Here is a 26850-nt window from a genome sequence, read left to right on the forward strand (position 1 = left end):
GGTATATAAGATTCGGCACAGCCGAATATAGCACTCTTACTTGTTTTTTCATAAATTTGCTAACAAGCATCAAAATAATTTGTTAAAGATCACTCTAGTTTTGACAGTCAAACAAGTGTGACCCTTTTTTCACAAATAAAATAATTGTGAACTTGAATAAAAGTTAATTAAAATAAATTAAAATTATAAAATAAAAAATTTAAAAAGTATTTTACTAAAAACAAAAAGAACCAGCGCAACTCCAACAACAAACATACTTTTTTTATTATGTATTTAATTTCGATTGGGGTAGCGAAGCACGCCGGGTTTTAGCTAGTTATATACAGTGTCTCTCATAAATATTCGAATTTAGGTATAATATAAAAAGAAACTAAATTTAATAACATATTTTGTATGCAAAATTAATACATTAATTTGTTAAATTCTCTAGACAGTCCTTAGCTTTGATATCACGCTTTTTAAAACTTTAAAAATTCACATTTACTTAAATTAATTTAGCTTTATTTAAAAATAGTCCATAAAATTACCTCACAAAAGTATACGAATTTTTTATGTATTTCATATTTGACTATATTATACGAAACACAAAAATTAGAATCGAATGTTTTTTTGCTAAAAATTGTTTTAAGAGATATATTTTTGGACCATTTGGTCTACAATTTTGGGGCATTTGTACCATCTTTTCATATAATATCATTAAAATTACGATTTTTGACCATATTTGCCATTTTTTTCTCTTTTTTCAGAGATAAAACCAAAATTTAATATTGGGATTTAATAGATTCTAAAAATAATAATCTTTGTTATAAAGATTTGTTTTTAAACATTCCATGATATATTTTTGGTATCGTTCTTCTGTTTCTAATTGAATTATATGGATCTTAAGTCCCTTTACGTACTACTAGGATCGATATTTTCCGACAAAGTTGGCTAGTATATATAATTGTAGATATTAGCATTAACATATTTTAATTTTTAAGTCATCGTAGCGGTGTACAACTCCAAAACATGCCTTAACAAAACGTCATTATATGCAGTATATTTTAGTTTTTACTACTCATAACATTCACGATTATGTTGCCCATTACAACAAAACTGTATGTAAAAAATTTTGGGCTTGTTTTGATCATTGTAGATAATATTTAAACAGATATCAATATTTTTGAGTTAGACCATAATGATATGGTGATATTCAACCTAGAGGCCATTAGTTATAAAAAGAATGATTCCACTATATTGAATGGCGTTTCTTCGAGGCATGCTTTGGAGTTATAAACTTCTACAATATATTGAAAACTTAAAATGTATAACAGCTGATATCTAAAACAATATATAGAAGACAAGTTTCCCCGAAAATTTTTGACCCTAGTATTATAAAAATGGACTTGAGTTCCAATATCGATAGAAGAATGATTTCAATAATATATCTTGGAACGTTTAAATACAGATTCTAGATGGTACAAATGCCCCAAAATTGTGGACCAAATGGTCTAAAAATATATCCATTTCAGTCGATAGTTACCCCTTTATCTCTATGATAAAAAGTAAAAAAAGTGGAAACTTTGAAGAATATGAAAGGATAACAATCGATTAAGAAATTATATTTTCCTTTTTAATTTAACACAATTATTCCGAACTCTATTCTAAATTCTATATATCTTTTAAAAATATCTTTGACATCCCAATAATGTTATCAAAGTAGTTTATTATATAGTTTTTATTAAAAAATACAACAGTATATCATGTGCAATTAGTAAACCACGATATACATAAATATTTATGTATATCGTGGTTTTATTTTAGCAAATAAAATATTTATGTTGAATTTTATTTCAATTGCGACATATTGAAGAAAAACTAATTTTCTGAATGTGGGCTAGAGTCAAATAGAGATTAAAGGCCTGCACAAGACAACAATAATGCGACAATTTGTTAAACAAATAACGTGTGCGCCATCATAAGCAGGCCTTTAATATGTATATTATAAAATTAGGAGGAGAGATTTATGTCTACATATATAAACGTTTTTTATGTAGCTTTTCATCGTGATATTAATGTTTATATTATTATTATTTATTTATTGAACGTTATAACCGAGCCTAAAAGGCCATCTATAGTTAAACAATTCTACTGAATAAATCTATAATACAGTAATAAAATAAATAAATTAATCCCTTTATTCATAAGCAACATTTACCCTATAAAAGTATACAAAACAAAATTTCTATAAAAATTTGATTTACAAACCCTTATAAAACAAAAAATTCGCTTATGAATAAGGCCCTAAATCTATAATCAAAGTATAAAAAAAACACTTATAAGTGAATAAAATAAAAAAATGATAATGTGCCATACTTATTTCTAGAACAAATTTAACAATAACGAGATACAACATAGATAGGATAAAATTAGGTATGACAAATAATTAGAAAATTAGAATAATTATTGCTATGTATGTAATTTAAAAAATTTTTTTATTATTATGTTCTGGCCAAAATTTCAATTTTATAAACAGGTCAAGAGAAAAGGCTAGACAATATCATTTTCACACATGTATTTAAAAATTTTTCGTTTAAAAGTATGATAAGAAAATTCAAAAGTTTTCAATGTTTTTGGTAATGTATTAAAAAGTCGTGCAACTCTCACGTAATATGATCGTTCTGAAATCGAAGTTAACTTTGGAATTATGATTTGACAATTACGTCTTGAATGAGTGAATGAAAAAACGACATCAAATATGTCAAATTATTATTTCTGTAAATCTTATAAAAATATAATAAAAGCCTATACTGGATATAATTAATAAACGAACAACCTAAGAATTTGGATATGTAATCTGAAATATGTTCATTACGACGCACAGTGTATACATATCTAACAACTCTGTTAAACAACAGCAAAAGTTTGCGAATGTTATAACCTAAAATACCACTATAAACCTCCATACCATACAAAAATACAGGCATGAACAAGGAATTAATAATTAATATCCTTATGTGAAGAGGTAAGTATATGTTAATACTGTATAAATTGCGTAATAGATAATTTACTTTAGATGACATGAAATTTAAATGTTTAAAAAAATTTAGTTTATTATCTATAATTAAACCTAAACAATGCAAGTGGTCGACAAATTCAATTTGTATATCACCTATATTAATGTCAATGTTATTTGTAGATGTACCAAAATAGATAGCTTTGGTTTTAAGAGTGTTAATTAAAAACCCATTATTCATCATCCATTTTGAAATATTCCTCATAGAATAATTTATTACATTTTGAAAAACATCAACAAACTGTTGCTCACCAGTAAACAGAAATATTAAATCATCGGCATATGCAAATGGAATACAAGAGACAAGATCAATGTTCGTAAAGATGTCATTTAAGTAAATGTTAAACAGTAAAGGCCCAAGAACAGAGCCTTGGGGTACACCACTTTTAACGGGTAACAAGCCAGATAATCTACCATTAATTGCAACATACTGCCATCTATCTTTTAAAAACGATGCAATGAGTTTGCAAGCTGTATAAGATAAATCGAATTTTTGGCTAAGCTTTTTAATTAGAATTATATGATTCACCCTTTCAAATGCTCTAGTCAAATCCATAGACACTAAAATGTTTAAATGACCTTTACTATTATATTGTCGAATAGTATCTGTGACTCCAAGCAGAAGTGCAGTAGTATCTCTTTTACATCGGAATCCATATTGAGCATCATTAAACAATGATTTACTACTAATATAATCCAAAAGCTGATTTTTTAAAACAATTTCAACTATTTTAGAGAACGCAGGAAGTATAGATATTGGACGTAAGTTACACATTTCTACTGAACCACCAGACTTTTTTATTGGTATTACTTTTCCAATCTTCCAACCTGAAGGAAAAGTTGAGGTCATAATAATATTGTTCACAAAATATAAAAAAAATTTACCAATAAAAGGCAAGACTAATTTCAAAAACACAATAGGAAACCCATCACACCCAACACAATTAGACTTAACAGAATCAAATGCAAGAACCAATTCACAGAAATCAATAGATCTAAAAGAAAATCCACCATTAATTTGAAGATCATCTAAAACTACTTCACAAGATGTATCATTTCCTTGTTCAGACGAAAAATATTTATTTTGTTCATTCACATTAACTGAATCTAATTCATTTATATTTTCTCCAAGCCCATAAGCTTTTAGAGTATTCCAAATCTGTTTGGCAGATTTATCTTGAAAAAGTCGCGCGTGTGCTCTACGTTTCGTTCTACGCATTATAGTTTTTGCACGATTTCTGAGACGGCAAAATCGCTTCCAATCAGCTTGAGTTCTTGTTATCAAATAATTTCTATATGCAATATTTCGGATGGATATGACATCAATAATTTCCTTGGAATTAATCCAAGAATTATGAGTCTTTAATCCAATAACTTTTCTTTTCAAAGTAATTGCACTATGCATATGGCATAACAATTTGAACATAAAATCAGCCTGTGCATTAACACTAGTACAATATAGAATATCATTACAATCATATAATGAAGCAATATTATTAAGTGATGTTAGGTCAACATTATTGAAATCATAATATTCGATAACTCTATTCGCGCGTAAAATGCCTATATCAAAAGAAATATAAATAAATGAATGTCTTGAAATAATAGGTATCTGCACTTGACCGGAATGACGTACTAACATACTGGGAGAAATTAAAAAAAGATCTAACAACGAAGTAGAACCAGATGCTACACAAAGGTGAGTGGGTAAAGAATTGTGGTGACATATTATGTTTAATCTGTAACACATTTCTCTTAATTGTAATGAACATGATGGATTGAACATATTATTATTGAAGTCTCCAACAATTACTATATCCGAATACTCAACTAGAAGATCTGAAATCTCATTCTCAAATAATTCTAAATCTTTCTTAGTTCCCTTGGGAAGGTAAACAACTCCCATTAAAATCTTTTTCTTAGTACCATAAACTTCAATGAATAAATATTCAACAGTTCCGTAGTTCTTACCCATGAGAACAATTTTATATTTTAATTTATCTGATATATAGAAGGCAACTCCCCCTCCCCTAAAGCCAAGTCGGTCATTGCGACATATAACATATCCAGGAAACGAAATCATATTAGAAGAAATATTATCCTTCAACCATGTTTCAGTTATACCAATTATGTCAAATAAATCATTACCAAGAACATTGATTAGTTCATCTAATTTACTTTTCCAGACTAAAATTAAAGGTTAATTGATTACAAAATAGCTTTTCTCAAAATTAATTATTAATTTTTGGTGAGCTAGATCAAAGGATGAAAAGGTCCTTTTTTTGAGGTTTTTATTTTTTATATTTCTTACGAAGGAAAGATATAAAAAGATGTAGCAATAAGCATTGGAGGAAATTTTCTCACAACTTTTTTAATAAATGTAAATCTCGGTCAAATGAAACAGATTTTCGACCACTCTTTGAGAATTTTATACACGACTTACTTTTAACAGTAAATTAGCCTGAAAGGCCGGCATCTAAATTGCTGCTTTCCATACTTGGAACGATGTTCCAGACTAAAATTAAAGTTTAATTGATTACAAGATAGCTTTTCTCAAAATGTTAGTCCTGGAATCAATATTTGGCGAGCTGGATCAAACGGCAGAAAGGTCCTTTTTGAGGTTTTTATTATTTTTTTATATTTTCTTCCAAAGGAAAGATATACAATTTTAGTACAGTAAAAGTAATCGAAATTTTCTAATTTTTCGTAAAATTAGAAAAGATTTACTAAGGAACATATCCGCCGTTACTTGATATAACTCCAAAAATTCGAGGTGATAAAGAGTTATAAATATTCTTAAGTAATGACAAAGAAATTTTGGTCCAAACTTTCTTATTTCCTTAAATTTAGGCTTCATTTGTGTCATACTGTCTGCCCGACCTATACACATTACGAGAAAGAATATCCGAAACCTTTTCGATAATAAATAGATGAGAAGATTATGGAGGTCACTTCTGGTTTCGAATCCACCCTTTTACAGCCCTGGCGGTATGGATGGGGGCATTATATTTTTGAAATATCCACGGCAATTGTTCAAAGATATTCGAAAATGTGAAAAAGATGTTTCCAGTATGGAATTACAATTATTACAATTCTTAATAGATGAAAGAAAATTAAACTTACATATTTCATAATACGAAATTTCCCCCCACTACATCCCACATCCTCAACAGCTATGCAAACGACTCAGGTAGAGCTCTTCCTTTCAGAAATCATAAAAATAGTTATTATAAAATTAAAAAATTAAAATTTTTCATCTGAAAAAGTGTATATTAGTTCCAAAAATACATTTTTTCATGCTTTGATAAATAAGCAATAATAAAGCATAAATAAATAATATATTGGTATGTTGGTCAAGACGCTTGACTAGTCTATTTGGGCCTTAACTTTCGCATAGAGAAGTTTCTCCCATGAAAAAGTGAAATTGAAGAAAAAACAACCCAGCAATCCGCAGGTTAATACAAATTAAAACGCATCTAATTGTGTTATTTCATCTCGTTTTTTATTTCTTTTTTTTCATTTATTTTACTCATCTAAACTTCGCTTGCAGTTTCGAACTAATCTGAAAAAGGTGTTAGTAGCATAAAACTAACATTCGAAACAATTATTATTAAATGTGATGTGGCTTAAGTGGTTAGCGCGTTGATCACGAAACATGAAATTTGAGTGTCCCTTGTTTCGATTCCTAGTCGATGCTTTGTTTTTTCGTTTCATGTGTACTCATCCGACCTTCGCTTACAATGTACGACTAGGCCATCGCTGTGTAAATTTAAGTTGGAATTGAATACAGACTTTATATGTACAGTGTCTCTCATAAGTATTCGAATTTAGGTATAATATGAAATGAAACCAAATTTAATAAAATATTTTGTATGCAAAATTAATAAATTAATTTGTTAAATTCTCTAGACAGTCCTTAGCTTTGATATCACGCTTTTTAAAACTTTAAAAATTCACATTTACTTAAATTAATTTAGCTTTATTTAAAAAAAGTCCATAAAATTACCTCACAAAAGTATACGAATTTTTCTGTATCTCATATTTGACTATATCACCGTACAACAAATTGGGAAAAATTGTTGCACACATGAGCAAGATCCTATACGTTGGAAACTACATACTTGATATAGTTAAACTACATTTTTGGTTTTTTATTTTCTGATCGTTTCTTCCTTTAAAAGGACTTTAAAATTTAAAAGGAAGAGTAAGTATAATTATATTTAGCTTAAATTTGGTTTGGTCTAGTAGGTCAATATAGGTATCGATCGAAAGAGGAGAATAACAGTATTTTTACAAATAAAATAGTTTTAAAATGTTAGAATAAAAAAACTAAAAAAATGTCCTTTTAAATTTTAATCCTTTAATATCCTTATTTTTTATATTCAGTTTTTTTTAGAAAAAAATATATGTTATATTTACAAATATGGAGTTGCAGACTCCCAAATTTCATGTCTTTATCATTATTAGTTCTTTGTACAAAAAATAAAAGTTAAGATGTATTCAAATTAAAAATTTTTGTTGAGAATATTTTGTTTAATTTATTTTATTATTTACACCAATTACCTACCCTCATTATCCCAATGTCTGTTAATATTTTATCCTAACGTTAAATTGACAGTTTTCAGACAAAATAAACATAACCGGTGGTTGAGATAATATGTCTTAAAATATATAAAATTTTATTTCGTATGATTATGACGATTTAGTGATTAAAACATGCATGTTCCGAATTCTAAAATCCACTTCAGGATAATATGATAAGCGCAATATTAATATAAATGTAAAATATAATATAATTAATAAAAAGTTGATACAGCTGCTTGCAAACGCATACTTAATCTAGAAATGCAGAACAATGTATTACAAAGAAGATTAAACAGATGTAATATTGTTATAAAAGGTTTATCTCAGAATATTAAAGATCTGAGAACTGTTTTTATTAAAATTGCATCGGAATGTAGTATGACATTATACAATGTTGATATACAGCACATCACATATTTCAGCAACTATAAAGCTGTGCTGGTTAAATAGAATTCGGTTCAAAATCGAGACCAACTAATGATGAACTTTTCAAAAATTAAATTTATAAGACGTAAGGATGTTGAAGGTGGCAATTCTGAAGCAAAAATATTCCTCTGTGATCATTTCACTCCGGCTGCTGCTAACCTTGTTGCTTTGGCTGTTAAACTTCGAGAAAAGAAGTGTATTCTAAATTATAAGTTTATCAACACCGATATTCCTAAGGTTAAAGTTACTTTACCAAATAATGTTAGGAAAATTGTTAATACGGATCAATGCTTAGATATGTTTGACAGTTTACCTATGGAAGATGATATATGTAGTTCTTCTTATGGAAATAGTTCTCTTTCTGATAGTGAAATAAACCCTAGTAATTAATGTCTTATTTAATAATAATATTAATTTAAATTATTTTTAATAATAGTAGATTCTATTTATATTCATATTAATTATTTTTTCATATATAAATATGTAGTTCTGGAGTTGCATGAACCATTATTTCTGATAAGAAACATTTTTTTTTTGCTTAACAAATTTATTTTAATTCTTTTACTTTTCTTGCCTCAATATGAATTTAAATCTCAATTTGGGTACTGTCATTAACGACTTTTCCCATTTGAATTCTCAATTGCGTAACCATGGTCAAAATTTTAATGTCGGACACATTAACTTACAGAGCTTTAGACTTGGAAGTTCCCCAAGTAAATTAGATGAACTAATCAATGTTCTTGGTAATGATTTATTTGACATAATTGGTATAACTGAAACATGGTTGAAGGATAATATTTCTTCTAATATGATTTCGTAAGGTTTACTTTCATAAATTTATCGATGTAATTTTTCCTTTTACGCTTTTATTAGGCAAGTTTTTGATAAATAAAAATACAAGTTATTTTTATGTTCATATCTTTTATTTATTAAATCACGTTATTTTAAAAGTTTAAAAGTTTACTTTAATTTTCGCATGCAATTTTTGATTTTGTAAGCCTTTAGACGATGATCTTTTAATGAATAGGGTTTTAATTAATGATCTCTTCTCATATCTAAATTTATTTAGTAATACATATTTATGATCACTTGTTTTTACCTTAATTCAAATGAAATCCTTTATTTTCTTATTTCTAAAATGCTTTATATTTTTACGAATAATTGTTTACGGTTGGTTCCCCAGCCAGAAATTTGTACTTTTTATTGTTATCATTGATGTATGACAATAATATTGGTCAAACTGTTAGTGACAACTTTGCACTTAAAAATAAACTAAATGAATTAGAAAATTGTTTAAATTTCGGCCATATAAATTGTCGTAGTATTTGCCCAGCAAATGGGTCCAAATTAAGTGAATTACGTAAAATTTTAGATAATTGCTATTTGGATGTTGTTGGTATTTCAGAGACGTGATTAAAAACCATATATTTCCAATAAGGCCGTTACTATTTCTGGATACAACTTTCACAGAAATGATCGACCAGTTAAAAGCGGTCGTGCTGGTGGAGTCGGTATTTATGTTTCAAGGAAAATTAAAAGTTGTGTGGTCTTTAAGGCAAAAGATTACAATGTATGTGAGTCTATCTTTATAGAAGTTGGTTCTGACAAGGGAACAGTTGTAGGAGTAGTATATTTGCCAAATGGAGGTAGAGATGGCATCAGTAAATTTGAAGAGTTACGTGAACATTTATTTCTACGTTATAATAGAGTTATTATTGTTGGAGATTTTAATCTCAATCTTTTTGACATATCTAAAGCTAATCTCGTTAGAACTTTTTGCAATCAAAACAGCCTATCAATACATCATAATAACATACCCACCCATTACGATATAAACCACAGTTCGTCATCCCTCATTGACTATTTCATACTTGGTACTGATGTAAACGTAAATACTTCCTGCCAATTTCAGTGTCCTTCCGTATCAGATCACGCATTTATTTTTATATCAATTGCCTTGGACTTGTTTTGCAGAGAGAATGTTATTTATGTAAGAGATTTTCGTAATATAGACGGATGGATTATATGTTTTTATGATTCTTATGATTTCTTATCAATATATGAAACTAATGATGTAGACACCCAGGTGATCATATTAAATACCTTTTTAAATCAGGCTTATACATTTGTTCCCACAATTCGTCGTAAAGCTATTGTTAAAAAGGATGCTTGGATGAGAACTAGAGAAATAATATTTGCAACATCGTTGAGGGACCTTGCATATCGAGGTTTCTTAGAAGATGCAAGTGATGTAAATTGGCGCTCTTTTTGTAAATACCGAAACAAAGTAAAAAGCATTATCAGGAAGTATAAAAGAAGAAACTCTGAAAAATTGTTAAATGGTAAATATACATCTGAGCTATGGAGGACTCTTGATAATGCTGGGTGTCTTGGGCTAGAAAGTGTTGCTCTAGCACATGATGTAAATGAGGTAAATAATTTCTTTGCTATGGTTTCAGGGGGCGATAGCACTACTGTTGATTTTGATAGTTTTGGGAATGATTTTAGTTTTTCCTTTGACAATGTTACAGAGGTTGATATTGTCTGTGCTTTATCTAAGGTTAAATCCAACTCGATTGGTGTTGATGGCATCCCTCTAAAGTTTATAAATATTATTTTCCCTATGATTTGCAGGTATTTTCTACATATAGTAAATAGCATAATTACCACTTCTACTTATCCCTCGATTTGGAAAGTTTCGAGAGTTGTACCCATACCCAAATCAGGGTCCGGTTCTTCTATTCAAGATTTAAGGCCAATTTGTATATTGCCTGTTCTGTCGAAAGTTGTAGAACATATACTAAAATCGAAGATGTTAGAATATTTAGAAGGAAATAGTTTACTTAATAACAATCAATATGCTTATAGAAAAGGGTATAACACTTCACTACTTTATATGCAACAATTTTCCCATTCGTATTATTGGACATTCGTACCATTGGACGTCCACTGCATATATAAATTTATCTTTGAAAGTCTATAACTCCAAAACTATACATATATCACAAGTTATAGAATTGAAAGCTTTGTATGTATGTATGTGGTATAAATTTTTTCAAGATCGGAGAGTTATACCTATATTTAAGCCACTGATTTTAAATAGCGATCTTCTCCAAAGCATGTCTAACAGAATTACTAATGATTCGGATCCTGTCGATATCTTGGGTCCTCTAAAAACTCCGATATTTATGGAGCGATTTTGCTGATTTTAACATGGACATGGCTTAATCTCCGCTATCTATTAGCTTCCAGAATATATATGTATAGGGTCGGAAAATTTTATTATAGAAATTACAAATAGAATGACAAACTTATATAAACACTTTTCACGAAGGTGAAGGGTATAATTAGAGTGCAATGTTGCAATTCTGTTGAATGAAAACAATGTTTTAATATGTATGCATAAATGTATGTATGTAAGCCAACAATGCTAAAGTTATTCGCACAGAATGAACATACCTTCTTGGATATTCGATGAAGCGGAAATCCTGATTGTGTTGGAACATTCAAATATCCAGACAAAATAGGTACTTCCACATCCATTATAAAAAGTATATACAAAAATTATACTGTTTTCGTTAAAAAATTTTATATATTTTATTACACATTTCGCAAAAATAACAAGAATGTTTACAGCAGAGTTGATAATTGAAGTATTGCCTATATTTTAATCCAGGGATGGGAAAGTTAATATATTATTTTACAGCTGTTTTAATATATTTACGTATAAAACGGTAACCAAAGCGAATTTACAGGAGGTGCTGTTAGTTTGCTGTTCCATTTGCTACTTTATAAAATGATTCTATCAATATATATTGATAATAATGATAATGATAATAATAATAATAATAATAATAATAAAATATCTTGGGTCCTATAGTCGAAACAAAAAGTCGAAAAATCAATTTGTTAATTGTTTGCGATTTATGAAAAGTTGACTTCTTGGATTTTATAAGAAGGCAACTTTTTATACCCGTTAATCTTTTGAATACATTGTTAAGATAACAGCTGTTTTCGATCGTTGTGTAGTGAGTATCTGTAAAAACAAACAAATGAAACAAATTACTAGACAAATTTATTTTGTGTTTAGGAAAATTATTTAAAAATTAAATACATACATAAAAGGCATGGCGAAACTAATATGGTGAACACATTTCAACAGCTGATTGTTTTTTTTTTTTGTCTATGAAAATTTAGCCCGACTCCTATAAAAATTTCTTTCTTAAGGCGCAGTAGCGCGTTATAGGCTTCTGTCAAAAAATTGAAATAATGAATTTTCATTTTGCAAGTTACACACTGTAGTTTTTAACGCGTCTGCCGCGAAAAGTTCAGCAACTTTTGACTCGTCGGCAACTGATCAGGGTTGTATTTTGGTTTGTGTAGAATAATAAACTAAAATGAAATAAATTTTATCAACAATGAAAGAAATAATTAAAAAAGAAAAACAAAAACTTAAAATTTTGATTTTTAAAACAGTAATAGTTTTAAATAAGTAATATTTCTATATTCGGCTGTGCCGAATCTTATATACCCTTCACCAAGTATGTTTTAAAAAACATTGTTTATTTATTTTTTATCACTGCACATATGTCACACATAACATACACACAAACAAATATAAACTGTAGCAGAAAGAAATATTAACCATTGTACTATAATACCACCGTCAAACTGTATTACCACCCTCAAACAAATATGAGCTGTATTACCAACATATTACTGCTTTATCTCCTTGTTTTTTTATACCCATCACCTTCGTGAGAACAGAACAGCATCCAAACATATAAAAAATACACAGCTGAATAAAACCAAATATATCTCCACACGCACATGTACATCTTTATCCAATTCACAGTGTTGTTTTTATAACAAATCAACAACAACACTGAAATTTTGATGAAATTTTCAGAGGTTGTCTCGGATTTTTGCTCATATCTCCGTTTTTATAAACCGATTTGAAATAGCGATCTTCTCGAAAGCATGTCTAACTGAATTATTGAAGATACCCTTCTCACGAATGTGAAGGGTATAAAAAAGATCAAAATAACGCGTGGTGTGTAATTTGCAGCATGTAAAGTGTGAACATTTAAAAAACGTAAAACGCGTTGCCGCCTTAACGCGTGTTGTGTACTTCCACCTTTAATTCCAACAATGTCGAACTACATATATAACGTGGCGAAACTAATAAGGTGAAGTCATTTAAACAGCTGATTGTTATTTTGTCCATGGATATTTAGCCCAAAGCTGTCAAACTCCATATAAAAAAAATTCTTTCTCTAACCCGACGCTGTCAATCTACATATTTGGTTTCTATAGTTGAAACGAAAAGTCGACTTTTCGACTTTTTTCATTTTGTTAAAAGTCGACTTTTCAACTTTTTTGCATTTATTGAAAAGTCGACTTTTAGACTTTTCGACTATAAGTATTTTATAAATACTTTTCGATTTTTTTCGAATTGTTCCGACTTTTCGATTTTTTCGACTTTTCAAGTTTTTTTTAACTTTTTCCGACTTTTGGACTTTTTTCGACCTTTTGACTTTTTTCGACATTTTTCGACTTTTTTGAACTTTTCGATTTTTTCCGACTTTTTTGACTTTTTTTGGCTTTCTTCGACTTTTTCCGACTTTTCGATTTTTTTTGAATTTTCAACTTTTTTCGACTTTTTAATTTTTTCGACTTTTATTAACAAAGTTGACTTTTGGACTTTTTTCACAGATGATAGTCGAGTTATCGACTTTTTTGGAACAAAATAGTCGACTTCGACTTTTCGACTTTTTTCGACAAAAAGTCGATTGTTCGATTATTCGAAAGTCGATTTATAGAATCCTACTACATATATAAATAATTTTATAAATTCGCCGCAAAATGAAATGACTTCACTAAGGCGAATTCATACAAGGTGATGGTCAAGGGGAATTCATTTAAGGTGGTGTGAAGCAATCAGTTGATATTTTTTTCCTTAATTCACCTCAGTCGTAATTCAGGTCTGAGTTGTGGAACCACTCTTGCGTCATCGCGATTATTTCTTAAACGCGTTCAGGCTTGTGTTTGTTGCCTGTCTTTCGACAGTTTTGCGTCTCGCTCGCACTGGTGTATTGTAGACAACAAATAACTCCAAAGTTATTTGACACCCTAGCATTTTGCTTATGAGTTTGGCTTGTTTACATTTTTATATTCAAAAATGTCCGTTAAACGGAGAAAAACTTCGATAATATTTTGAATTATTTATGTAAAAAATCTGAAATACCAAGCACCTCGTAAACTAATATCATTGTATTTAAATAATGGCATAATTGGTATGTATATTAATATGTTATTTAAGAATTTTTTTTTTATATTAAATGAAGTATTTATCAGGCTGACGGTATCTGACTTCTACGTTATGGCTTAATTATGAAATCTATTAAATGTTAACAAATAAAACAATATTGTTTTATATATACACTATGTAGATAAAGAGATTAACTGAAAAAAGTATGTTCCGGGTATAATTGAAAAGGTCTTTGAAAGAGCTTCCCATTGATGTGTAAGATGACAAATACCATTAACCCATTGAGAGCCTGGAACAAGTTTTATAATTTTTTCTTTTGACTTTTTTTAACGGTACCTCGTCTCACACGAAAGTTTGTAGACAACATATGGGGTTTTCCTTTGATATATGCTATGAAAGCTATAACCCATGAAATGCAGGAGTTATTTAAGTTTAAAATTTAATTTTTTAGTAAATGTTATAAATCTCAAGTGCTTATTATTTTATACGGTCGATATGGGTATCAGTATATATGTTTCTGATATACCTTTCAACTGATGTATGTTGTAACTTATATCATTAACCGATTGAGAACCAGGATCAATTTTTATATATTTTTCATTAATTTTTTTTTACAAAAGTACCAATATCACAAAAACAAACGATGTAGGGGTACATCATATAACATGAAATTGTTTAGACAACAGTTGGAGCTTTTTAGGATATACGTTTAAATTCGGTAAGATATGAAGTCCAGGAGTTTTTTAAGTTAATTGAGAAAGTAAGCATATCTAGGTGAAATTAAAAATCGCGATTGAATTGAATTTTTGAAAAAAATTGGATAGTGTCGCAGGATAATTGAAGATATGAAATATGAATGTATGTATGTATGTATGTATGTATGTATGTATGTATGTATGTATGTATGTATGTATGTATGTATGTGTATATGTATGTATGTATGTATGTATGTATGTATGTATGTATGTATGTATGTATGTATGTATGTATGTATGTATGTATGTATGTATGTATGTATGTATGTATGTATGTATGTAAGTATACCATTCGAAAAAAGTTAAAAATAGTCGAAAAAAGTCAAAAAGTCGTAAAAATTTGGAAAAGGTCGAAAACTCGAAAATAGTAGAAAAAAGTAAAAAAAGTCGAAAAGTCTAAGTATGGACTTTTAACTAAATGAAAAAAGTCGAAAAGTCTAAGAGTCGACTTTTAACTAAATGAAAAAAGTCGAAAAATAGACTTTGCATAAAATGTAAAAGTCGAAAAATGGACTTTGCATAAAATGAAAAAGTCGAAAACTCGGTTTTTAACTTTTTCCACTTTTCGTTTCAACTATAGAACCTAATTACAATTAACCAAAATATATTTGAATTACATGTGTTCACTGACACTTCTGTGTCCGTTCTCTTTGAATGAAGTTCTCTTAATGATGATAATTTTTCTTACTTAAATTCTACTAACTCTAGCTAACATTGATTATTCTTTGCTTCTTCATATTTCATGTTTCCCACCATGAAATATGAAGAAGTTTATTTAATCAGAGACACATGTGTACGAATTCTGCTGGCTAAGCATTTTCCCATAGCCAAACACCTATGTTGTGTGTGTCGACTTTGAGAAGTACCCTACATATGTTCAATATGTATGGGTCGCACAGTTAATCACACTACACCTCCCTTTTTACCAAAGAATAATCAATATTAAGTCATTGATTATTCTTTACGCATGTGTCTTGAATTTACTCTAATTCTAATAATTTTTAAGTAATGATAAAATAACGGTTAAATATAAAACAGTCCATTAATTGAATTAATCATTTATATAAAAAATATTAATTTAACTTAAATATTGAAATTACAAATTATATTATTTTTAATTCTATAAATTATAAATATAAGCTCGAACTTTTTAATCTTACTCTATTCCTTCCCTTTTTGGAAAGATTGATTTATAAATCTTACACAGAAAAGAAAAAAAATATATCTCAGGATTTTCATCAATTAAATTTTTTATCATATTACAATCAACATTTAATATAAGTAATAATTTATGTGATCAACTTTTCAATTCATTGTATCACCATAAATAAATATTCCAATAAGGCTCCTCGATTTAATATGTCGTAAAAAAAATATATATTATATATAATAAGATTGATTTATAAATCTTACACAGAAAAGAAAAAAAATATATCAATATATAGTCAAATAAATTTCCATTTGAACAATATTTTTCTTATGGAAATAAAAGAACTTTATATCTTAATTGTAGAACCTTTTTATTCTGTTCTTATGAACACAGAATGATTGTCCATTTTCAGTTTGGAGTTCTACATTGTTATTATCGGATACCCCGATGACCTTATAGGGTCCTTTATATAAGAGTTCCAATTTGTGTCGGGCTTCATTTGTCACTAACACTAAGTCATTTAGAGTAATACTGACTGGTTTCGCAGTTTCGTTAGAGTCTTGGTGCCTTTTTAGTTTAGCATTATCTATTAGGCTAGCGGCTCTGCGATGTGCAATCTGAAGTCTAAATTTGACTTCCTTTTCATATGAGTCTATATTGTACAATGGAGTGAAGTGATTGTCTTTGAAAGGTTCGAAAACTAGTGGCATTTTTCCAAAGACTAACTCGAAAGGGCAATATTCATGTGCTGTGGACGGAGTTGTATTATAACAATACACAAAGAATTTTAACCATTCGTCCCAATCGGATTTATCTTCTGAAAGATAGGATCGTAAATGTTCGTTAAAGGTTCTGTGTGATCGTTCAACCGTACCTAGTGTCTCATGATGATATGGAATAGAGTTTAATTTTTCTACTTTCATCAGAGTACAGAGCTCAATTAGAATTCGATTCATATATTCAGTACCCATATCTGTGATGATCTTTTTCATAGGGCCATATATTAACATGAAACCCTCCATGATTCCTTTTGCGACTGATCTTGCAGATTTGTTACTTATCGGTACTGCTACCAAATACTTGGTTAAGTCGCACATTATAGTTATTGCGTACTCGTTTTGAGAATTGGACTTAGGCAAGGGTCCTATAGTGTCTATAATGACAATCTCAAAAGGTTTGACTGGTGTTGGAGTTATGATAAATGATTCCTTTCCTTTATTAGCGGGCTTATTTAATTGGCATGTTTTACATTGTTTGACATACTTGATAATGTCTCTTGTCATGCCTTTCCAGTAATAAAGAAGTCTTATTTTCCTAGTCATTCGAGTTATTCCCATGTGTCCTCCGTAAATCGGGTCATGGTGGTATTTTTGCATGATGGCTAGTTTATTTTCAGCGGTTTTGATTTTATTTAATTTGGGTGTGAGCACCAAGGTCAATCTTTTTAAGAGACCATTTCCATTATTTTTAAAGGATTCTATATTTATTCCCGGGATATTGACAATACAATCACCTAGTGAAAGTCTTAATGTTGTGAGACCAAGATTATTAGCTATTTTTTCAAGCTTTGGAAAGTGGTGATCCAAATCGACATTTCCATTAATAACTATTTCATTCAACATATGTTCGGAAAGTTTTGTCTTCCCTTTGAGGATAATTAATTTATCCTGAGTAAAATGCAAAATGGGCATTTTACTGTGCTCCTGAGCATTTATTGCCTCATATACTTTAAATTTAACCGGCTGTGGTACTTGAATGCTGTCGGAATCAGTGGTATTATTGACATTGTTCCTTTTTGCTTGAAGTCGGGTTTTTACTTTCAAGACGTTTTTGACTTCTATATATTCAATGCGGGACAGTGCGTCTGCCGGATGGTTATCTCTTCCCCTAAGATACTCTACGACAAAGTCGTATTCTTCAAGGTCAAGTCTTATCCTCATTAATTTAGATGACGGATTTTTTAAAGAAAATAAATAGGATAGAGGCCTGTGATCACTTCGGATCAAGAACTTTTTCCCATGTATGGTCGAAAATATTGTATTGCCCAATGTATGGCGGTAAGTTCTTGCTCTATAGTTGATTTATTTGATTCGCCTTTTGTAAAAGCTTTTGAGGCGAAGGCAATAGGCATTTGCATGCCATTGGTTTCTTGGCTTAGAACAGATCCGCATGCAAATTTACTTGCATCGGTTGTTATGCAAAATTGTTTTGAAAAATCTGGGTATTGCAAAATATGTTGGCTCAAAAGTTGAGTTTTGAATGCTTTTTCACATTCATGAGTCCATTCAAATTTTACGTTTTTTCTAGATAGTCTAGTGATATGACGAGAATATTCTGCGAAATAGGGAATAAATCTCCTATAATAATTGCAGAATGCTATAAAGCGTTTAGCTTCATCAGCATTTTTCGGTGTAGGATAGTTTCTAATTACTGAAAATTTTTCGTCATCTGGTAAAATACCCTTGTTTGTACACTTGTGACCCAAAAACGTTACCTCTTGACGAAAGAAGAAACACTTGTCAGGGTGCAGTTTTAGGTTATACTTTTTACACAAGTTAAATACATCTTTAAGATTTTGCATCATATGGGCAGTAGAACATCCGATGACAATTAAGTCATCCATGTACACAAAAGCTTGGATGGGTGACAATCCAGCAAATGCTAGTGTCATCATCCTTTGAAATGAGTTAGGTGCCATTTTTAGTCCGTAAGGCAATCTTTTAAACCTGAACGAACCATTATCAGTAGAAAAGGACGATAGATTTCTCTTGATTCGTCTTCTAATTCTATTTGATGAAACCCAGAGATAAGATCTAGGCATGAAAAATATTTTGCTCTACCTAATTGATCTAATATGTCATTTATGCGAGGTAATGGGAACTTATCAGCCATTAATTTTTTGTTAACTCCCCTATAGTCAACTACTAATCTCCATCTTTTATGATTATTACCTGATAATCAGATATAGATGGTTCTATTATGTCGTCATCTATCAGTTTTTGGACTTTTTTATTGATTTCCTCCTTTTGAGAGTGAGGAGTTCGGTAATTTTTAATATAAACTGGTTGTTTATTATTAAGGCGCAATTTTTGTTTATAAAAGTTGTTGGTCGTTATTTTATCCGACTCAAGCGCAGAAATGTCTATAAACTCAGAACATAACTGTGTTAGTTCCGTTTTTACGAAATCTGGATTTTTTTTTGATAATTTCTTCAGTTTTTCACTGTTGTTATTATTTTTATTTTCCGAACTAACGTTGGCTATTCTATAGTCACTAAGTTTTTGAACTTTAATTTTTCAGTTTTGTATCATAATATCCCTGTCAGTTACGTTAATGATTTTCACTAGAGGGTTAGACTTTGTTGTTATGGTGTTTGCTATAAACACACCGTTTTGGAGCATTTGTTATGGTACAAACACTTCTTCTACTTCAGTATCAAAACTGATTGGTCTAATTACCTCAGATCTCGCTGGGAGTGGTATCGTGAGATGTTCAGGACAATCATGCAGGGTAATATTATATTCACATGGTACTTTGTCGGTAAAGATTAATAGGTCTTGTTCACCGCTAAAGTCCAATATGCATTTATACTTCCTGATGAAATCCATACCTATAATTCCGTCTCCGAGTATCGGAAAGTTGTCTTCAACTACATGAAATTCATGTTTAATTGAGATATTTCGTAATAGGAGTTCGGTTTTAACTTTTCCAATCGTGGTTATTAAACCTTGTCCTATTCTGTTGATGTTCACTTTTTCATTTTCTCGTTATAGGATCATAAAGAACTTGACTGCGTTTTATTACCGAAATGTCCGCGCCAGTGTCTACTAAAAGTGTCGACATAGAGTTATTCATTGTTGAACGTGGTTTAAAATAGCTGTAGGAGTTGATATTTATATTATAAATCTTTATTGAGTATCTTGGGGGTCATTTTCAGTGACCATTGTACTGATTCTATTATTTTGATTTCTACCGCGATAATTATTGTTGCGGTTGCCCGTATGATTGCCAGTATTATTGGTATTATTCTGATACCATTGGCGTCTGTTATTATTATTGTTTCGGCGATAGTTTTGGCTTATTCCCAGGATTATTTTGATTAGAATTTCTAGTATTATTTAACCTTTTGTTTCACTTCAATAATTTCGGGCAGAGGTACAAACTCTATTTGTTTATGTATACTCTGGTGTACTTGTATTTTAGACCTTTACGTGTTGCAACGTTTAGTAGTTTTTCACGTATGTCCAGATAAAAAGAGTCGGCGAAAGTTTTATAAACCTGTGTCAGTCGTGAATAGTTGACATTAAACAAGACTCTTAGTTGTTCTAATTGTTGCACAAGAATGTTAAAGTATTTATGCACAGTTTCTTGTTTTGTGTCTCTATCAGTGTTTATACACTTATAAGACCTTTGGAATCTTTCTTTTATTAGTCGTGCTTTATAAATAATTTGTTCCCATTCCATTTAGCCTTTTGGGAATTAACATGAGACAGATTTTAATTGAAATTATGTAAGTAAATTTCTATAATCAAACAAAAAAAAATTTTTCAGACTTAGGTAGGAACGCATAATTATTAATAAATGTTAATGGGCTAATTATGATATATAATAAGGCTCAAATATAGAATTAAGCGAACGACGTATAAGATAAAAATTATGTAAAAATTCATTGCTTTGGAGCTTGATTTTTAGACTTTGTCCAAATCTACACCCATAGACCGTCTTAAATAACTTTTTTAGAGATTTTTTATGTAATTGGTATAATGTGACTACTAGTTGTAGCGCTAGAATACCTATTATTGAGACTTTCACCTCATTGATCACATTAGCATTAGGGTTTGTGATTTTAGAATCGTGATTACCCATGTTGTGATTCTTCACGATGAGAAAAAAAGGATTTTAAAAAAAAATAAGTTCATACTAGAAATGTCAGCGTTCGCTTTTCACGTTAATGTTTACAAAGTTTTCTAAAAATGATAGGTAACAATTCCTAGATAGTAACGTGAAGGTTAATAAGTTGTGTAGTCTGGGGTCGTGTTAGTGCTTATATTAAGGGGATGGATGGCACCGCGTGGCATACTGTACACTCATGTGTACCGTCGTATCAGGCACTGTCAACCATGGGTCAAAACCAATTTTAGACCCAACTAGGTTTAACCCTTAAATTTATGCAGTACTGGAGGGACTCGTAAGTGTCGCAGTAATGCAGTTTTAGTATAATTATAATTACTTAAAATTTAGTGTTATTCACCGCTCCATTTACAATATTTATTTTTTTAAATAAGGCTTAATTATCTTAAACAAAAATAAAATATGTTTTTATAATAATTTAAGTATTTTGAAGTTGAATTCATTCTGCTGCTGAAAATCCTGCTAATGTCCTTTTTTGTTTTTGTTGTTGTTTCTGCTATTCTTGTTATTGTAGTTAAGGCTCTACATGTTGAAAAGCTGTCTGTTGTTTTTATAAGATTTTAAGGCTTTCATTGGTTGATGTGTTTACTCCTTGTTGATTTCCTTCGAAAGAGAGTGTGGGGAGGGCAAGAGTAATATTTTCTAGTTGCTGTCTCTTCCTTTTAAAGTTGTTTTTGTGGAAAAAGCCTTTTTGTTTGTTATTATCTTTTATTATTTTGAGTCTTTTGGGTTTTTTTTTTTTGGAAAAATGTCTTCTTTTTATTGTATTATATTTAGCTTTTTCTTGTTATTTTTCAAATGTTTTCTTTTTTTTTATTTGGTGGGCTTTTTTATGTATTTTCCTTAAAGTTTTAACTGAATTTGTTGTTGGTTAATGTCATTTTTATGTTTTTTTATTATAAATTACTGAGTGTTTATTTAAATTTAAATTTTGTCTTTAAAAGTCTATTTTATTATATATCACATTTGAACTCAAATTTAGTAATAATTTATAGTTTATAAAGGCATTTTTATTATATAAACAAAAACAATAAATAAACTCCTGGCAGGATCGCCATGTAATATTTGTATTTATTATTTATTAAATGGAACGGACACTTCTGTGTCCGTTCTCTTTGAATGAAGTTCTCTTAATGATGATAATTTTTCTTACTTAAATTCTACTAACTCTAGCTAACATTGATTATTCTTTGCTTCTTCATATTTCATGTTTCCCACCATGTTGTGTGTGTCGACTTTGAGAAGTACCCTACATATGTTCAATATGTATGGGTCGCACAGTTAATCACACTATACTCTGCTTTAAACTCGACGATTATAAATTTTTCGTACCTTTATATCGATTTATTTTCGATATAACGGTACTTTAGTAAAAAATATATACAAATTGACCCTGGCTCTCAATGGGTTAATTATATAAGTTACAATATACATAAATTGAAAGGTATTTCAGAGACTTATCCACTGATACCTATATTAGCCATATCATATAATAAGCACTTGAGATTTATAATTACATGATAAAAATCAAAATTTACGAAAACATAAAATTTTAAACTTAAATAACTCCTGCATTTCATGGCTTGCAAACATATATCAAAGTAAAGTCCCAATTGTTGTCTATAAACTTTTATATAAGATGAGGTACCGTCATATCAATATGTTTTAGAGATAACGGTACTTTTAAAAAAAAGTCAAAGGAAAAAACAAAAAAATAAACCCTGGTTCTCAATGGGTTAATAATATTTGTCATCTAACACATCAGTGGAAGGCTCTGTCAAAGACCTTTCCAATGATACCCATATCGACCGTATCCATTTATCAGTGATCGGGATATATACAATTATATAGCAGACCTTTGGAGGCCCATAACTCCCGAACCTTATTAGAGCGGGTAATTTTTTTCCTTTGTTGAAGTCACGAGAACAAGTACTATCATGTGGTATAAACAAAAGTTTTAAAATCAGCTGGATTAGAATGCTTAATTTAAGCCAAAAACTTATCACCTGATTAAATAACACCAGCTTTTATGAATTCGCCTTGGACTTCACCTTATAGTCTATTCGCCTTGATATATAAAAATTATTGTATCACTTTTTCCGGTTCTCTCCTAATACTAGGGTTGCCAGATTCCGATTCGCAAAAAGCTGGACATAAAAAAATACTGAGAAAATGCTAATTTTGATTTTGTGTAAATAGTTTCACAGTGATACACCGAAAAATGCAGGCGTTCTCATCAGTGTTGCCACATCATGTGTAATTACACATATTGTGTGTAATTTTTATTTCCATGTGTAATTGATCTCATGTGTAAATTATGTGTAATTTAAAATCTCATTGTATTTACATAAGTATTACTTATTTTATATCAAATTTGTTCTTTGGTTTTCGCTTTACAACACGTACATATCTGTCCTTTTCTTGCATATGCAACAGTTTGCACACTTGTTTGAATCAAGGTATATTTATTTTATAAGGTAGTGTTAACAAACAACTATTTTTTGCTCACATTCATGTTTTTTCGCCGCGGTGTAGAGTTAATGTCAAACTTTGTTTACGTTTGGTTAATGTATGCAAAATGTCAAAGTTTGTTTATATTTTTAATTTGACATTTAAAAGTGTGCTTTTAAAAGTAAAACTAAATTTATAATCAAAAAACTAGCACGGTACAGATCGCAATTTTGAAGATAATTTGTTGAAATTTGGCACAAAGTCTTATTTTGGCCTAAAGGAGGTACTTATAGAATTTGGTTAATATCTGACCATGAATTCCCTTAGCCGCCATATAAATCTGCACTAGAATATGACTTTTTCGTTCATAAAAATCGGAAATGTATATTTATCAATTCTAAATTGAGCACACATAAGTTTTATACCAGCCAAAATACCACTATAAAATTTGGTAACGATCTTCCAACATATCGTGAAATGGTGCGGTTCAAAAAAATCAAAATCGCGAAAAAGGCCAAAATTACCCCAAAAATCTAAAATATCTGGCAAACTATAGATGATATCGAGATACGGGTTTCGGAATCGGTAAGAGCACCTCCAAAATATATAGAAACATAATTTTTTTCAAAAATGGTCGGTGGAGCAAAACAATAATATACTGACGATATATATTCCATTCTGTTTTAGTTCTATGTAGTTTAAGATTTCACTAAAAACTTGAAAAGGCAATTATTTAAAATAATTATATCCATAAATAATTGTTGAGCCTTTGTGTCCTTCTGCTGCAAACAAGCCTTCCACTGATCAGCCGACAAACGTTATTTTAGCATTTTCTTGTCTAGACCGAAGAGTGTTCCTAATAGGGAAAATCATTAAACAACTTTCTAAACGCTGGACAAATTCTTTGGCTACTTACGAAGAATTTTAACAATTTTATTATATTTCAAAAAATCTTTTATTTACAAACAACTTTTTTTTTTTTAATTTTTACAAATTCGCCTCATATTATAAATCAGCTGTTTTTGACATTGTGCCTACACCAGAATTCGCCTAAACAAAAACAAATACTGTACAGTGTTGTATTTCGATTCGCCCAAGTTTTTTTGAATTCGCCCTTAACACTACCTTATAAAATAAATATACCTTGGTTTGAATAATGAGGAGGCTTGACAACTTTACGCATGAGAACATCGAGCGCGAACTTTCTTTCAGTGATGGTATGGAACATGTGAAGGTTTTGTCTAATGAGAACATTGCGGCTAAAAGAATGAGACTTGGTGGGGACAATTCTCCCTCTAAGATTGACTTTTCTGAATCTATTGGACGTAAGGGATCTGGGTTTTCTGGTGCTACCAACAGCCAGAATAGATTTGCTCTTTTGGGTGAGCTTGACTTTGATTATACTGGCGATGTTGATATTCGTGCTGCTCGAGGTGGAGCGATGATTGATGACCCCACTGGGGACAATGCTACTCAAAAGGGAGGATTTTGTCCTCCAATTTTCTTATACAATGTTAATGTAACACATCTTGTAGCGCAGCTAGAGGCTAAGTCACCAAAAATAGTTTATAAAATTAAAAATGTAAATAAGCAAAAGAGTAAACTTTATATTGCAGACCCGGCTGTACATAATGAGATGATGGCCCTCCTTAGGGAGAAGAAAATAAAATCATATTCTTTTACACCTAAAGAATTTAAACAAATTTCTTTGGTTTTGCGTGGCTTGTATTATAAGACAGATGTACAGGAAATTAAAAGTGCATTAGACCAATTGGTCCCAGACACCATAAATAATATTAGTAAATTTACAACGGCACTCTCAAGGAAAAACAAAGTGGATACCGGTCTATTTCTTGTTGTTCTTGCACCTGGAAAGAAATTAACTGATATTAGTCGAATTAAATACTTACTAAACCAAACTGTGATATGGGAGAAACCGAAAAGGAAGAACCATGAAATACAATGTCATAGGTGTCAGCTCTGGGGTCATGTTGCACGAAATTGCAACTCTGACTTTAAATGTGTAAAGTGTGATAAATCTCATCCTCCGGGGGAGTGTGAGCTGTCACAAATTCAGAACTCAAAACCGACTTGCGTTAACTGTGGTGAGGAGGGGCATCCAGCGAATTGGAGAGGCTGTGTCGCCTATAAGAAATATGTAAAGGGTATATTGGAACGTTTAGACAAAGCCCGAAAAGATAATTTGCTAGTAAGTCGTAATGTTAGCAATGCAATAAAAACTACTACTGTCACACCCGGCTTAACCTTTGCAAGCCTTTTTCATTCCCATTTAAATAATAACTCAAAAAACAGATGCTCCCCAATTGTAGAGGAATTCCTAAAACTGTCAAAATTGTTTCTTGAACCCGAGGAACCAACATTGGAACAGGAAATTCACAAATTCCTGATTGATTATAAAAATATGCAAAAAAAGTGAAGCGAAAGATGAGATATTACGTCTTTTAAAAAAAGTAAATGACAATTTTGTTCCATAGACATTTAAATTTTCTCACATTTAATGTACGTTCACTTGTCGACGCCAGTCGACAAATTGACTTGCTGAATACACTTTCTCATAATAAAATTGACATAGCATTTCTTCAAGAGTGCCATTTACGTAAAAAACCAAAGACTAAAACTAAAAGGATTTAATTTTATATATGACAACTCAGCTCTTGGAGTAGGTCTAGCAATCAAGGAGTCTATTGTATACAATATTATAAACTTTGCCGATATAGATTTAAAAGTCAAATTAATTCAAATAGAGCTAAATATGGACAATTCTCTGAGGAGAATTCTAGTTGGCTCAATCTATATACCATGCAATATTTCTACATCTAGACTCAATGACGGGCTTGACAAATTGTTGCAAACAGCTGGTAATTTTGATGGATTCATACTGGGTGGAGATTTAAACGCCAGGCATCCAAATTGGGGCGACCCATTGGAAAACTGCAATGGTAGAGTTTTAAATAACTGGCTACTCGACCACTCTTTGGATGTTTCACGTATTTGTGATGCTGGACCGTCCTACCCAAATGGTCCGTCCTATTTGGATCATTTCCTACTTAGTACGCATTTTACAGGCTCTGGAATTTCCAACCTTAAAATATATAGTTGCCCAACATTCTCGGACCACTTTCCATTGAAATTGGAAATAGATTTACAATGGGGGCAAATTATCCTAAATAACCCACGTCATTTTACGTCGTATAAAAACACAAATTGGAGTCGATTTCGAAACGAC

At 30.3% G+C, this 26850-nt stretch overlaps 1 protein-coding gene across 2 annotated transcripts in view; it reads right to left on the reverse strand.

The window, feature by feature from the left end:
• LOC111688253 overlaps window positions 1–25632 on the reverse strand; it is a 104123-nt gene extending 78491 nt beyond the window's left edge. For both annotated transcript variants that reach the window (XM_046945374.1, XM_046945373.1), the window contains exons 1-3: window positions 25514–25632; window positions 12184–12457; window positions 11525–12101 (exon numbers count right to left, since the gene is read on the reverse strand). In XM_046945374.1, the coding sequence (XP_046801330.1) occupies window positions 11525–11608 (84 nt within the window). In that variant the 5' untranslated portion in view covers window positions 11609–12101; window positions 12184–12457; window positions 25514–25632. The remainder of the gene's footprint in view (window positions 1–11524; window positions 12102–12183; window positions 12458–25513) is intronic.
• Between the last annotated feature and the right edge of the window lie 1218 nt (window positions 25633–26850).

The sequence above is a fragment of the Lucilia cuprina genome, chromosome 3 (assembly GCF_022045245.1).
Source record: "Lucilia cuprina isolate Lc7/37 chromosome 3, ASM2204524v1, whole genome shotgun sequence".
Taxonomy (NCBI): Eukaryota; Metazoa; Arthropoda; class Insecta; order Diptera; family Calliphoridae; genus Lucilia; species Lucilia cuprina.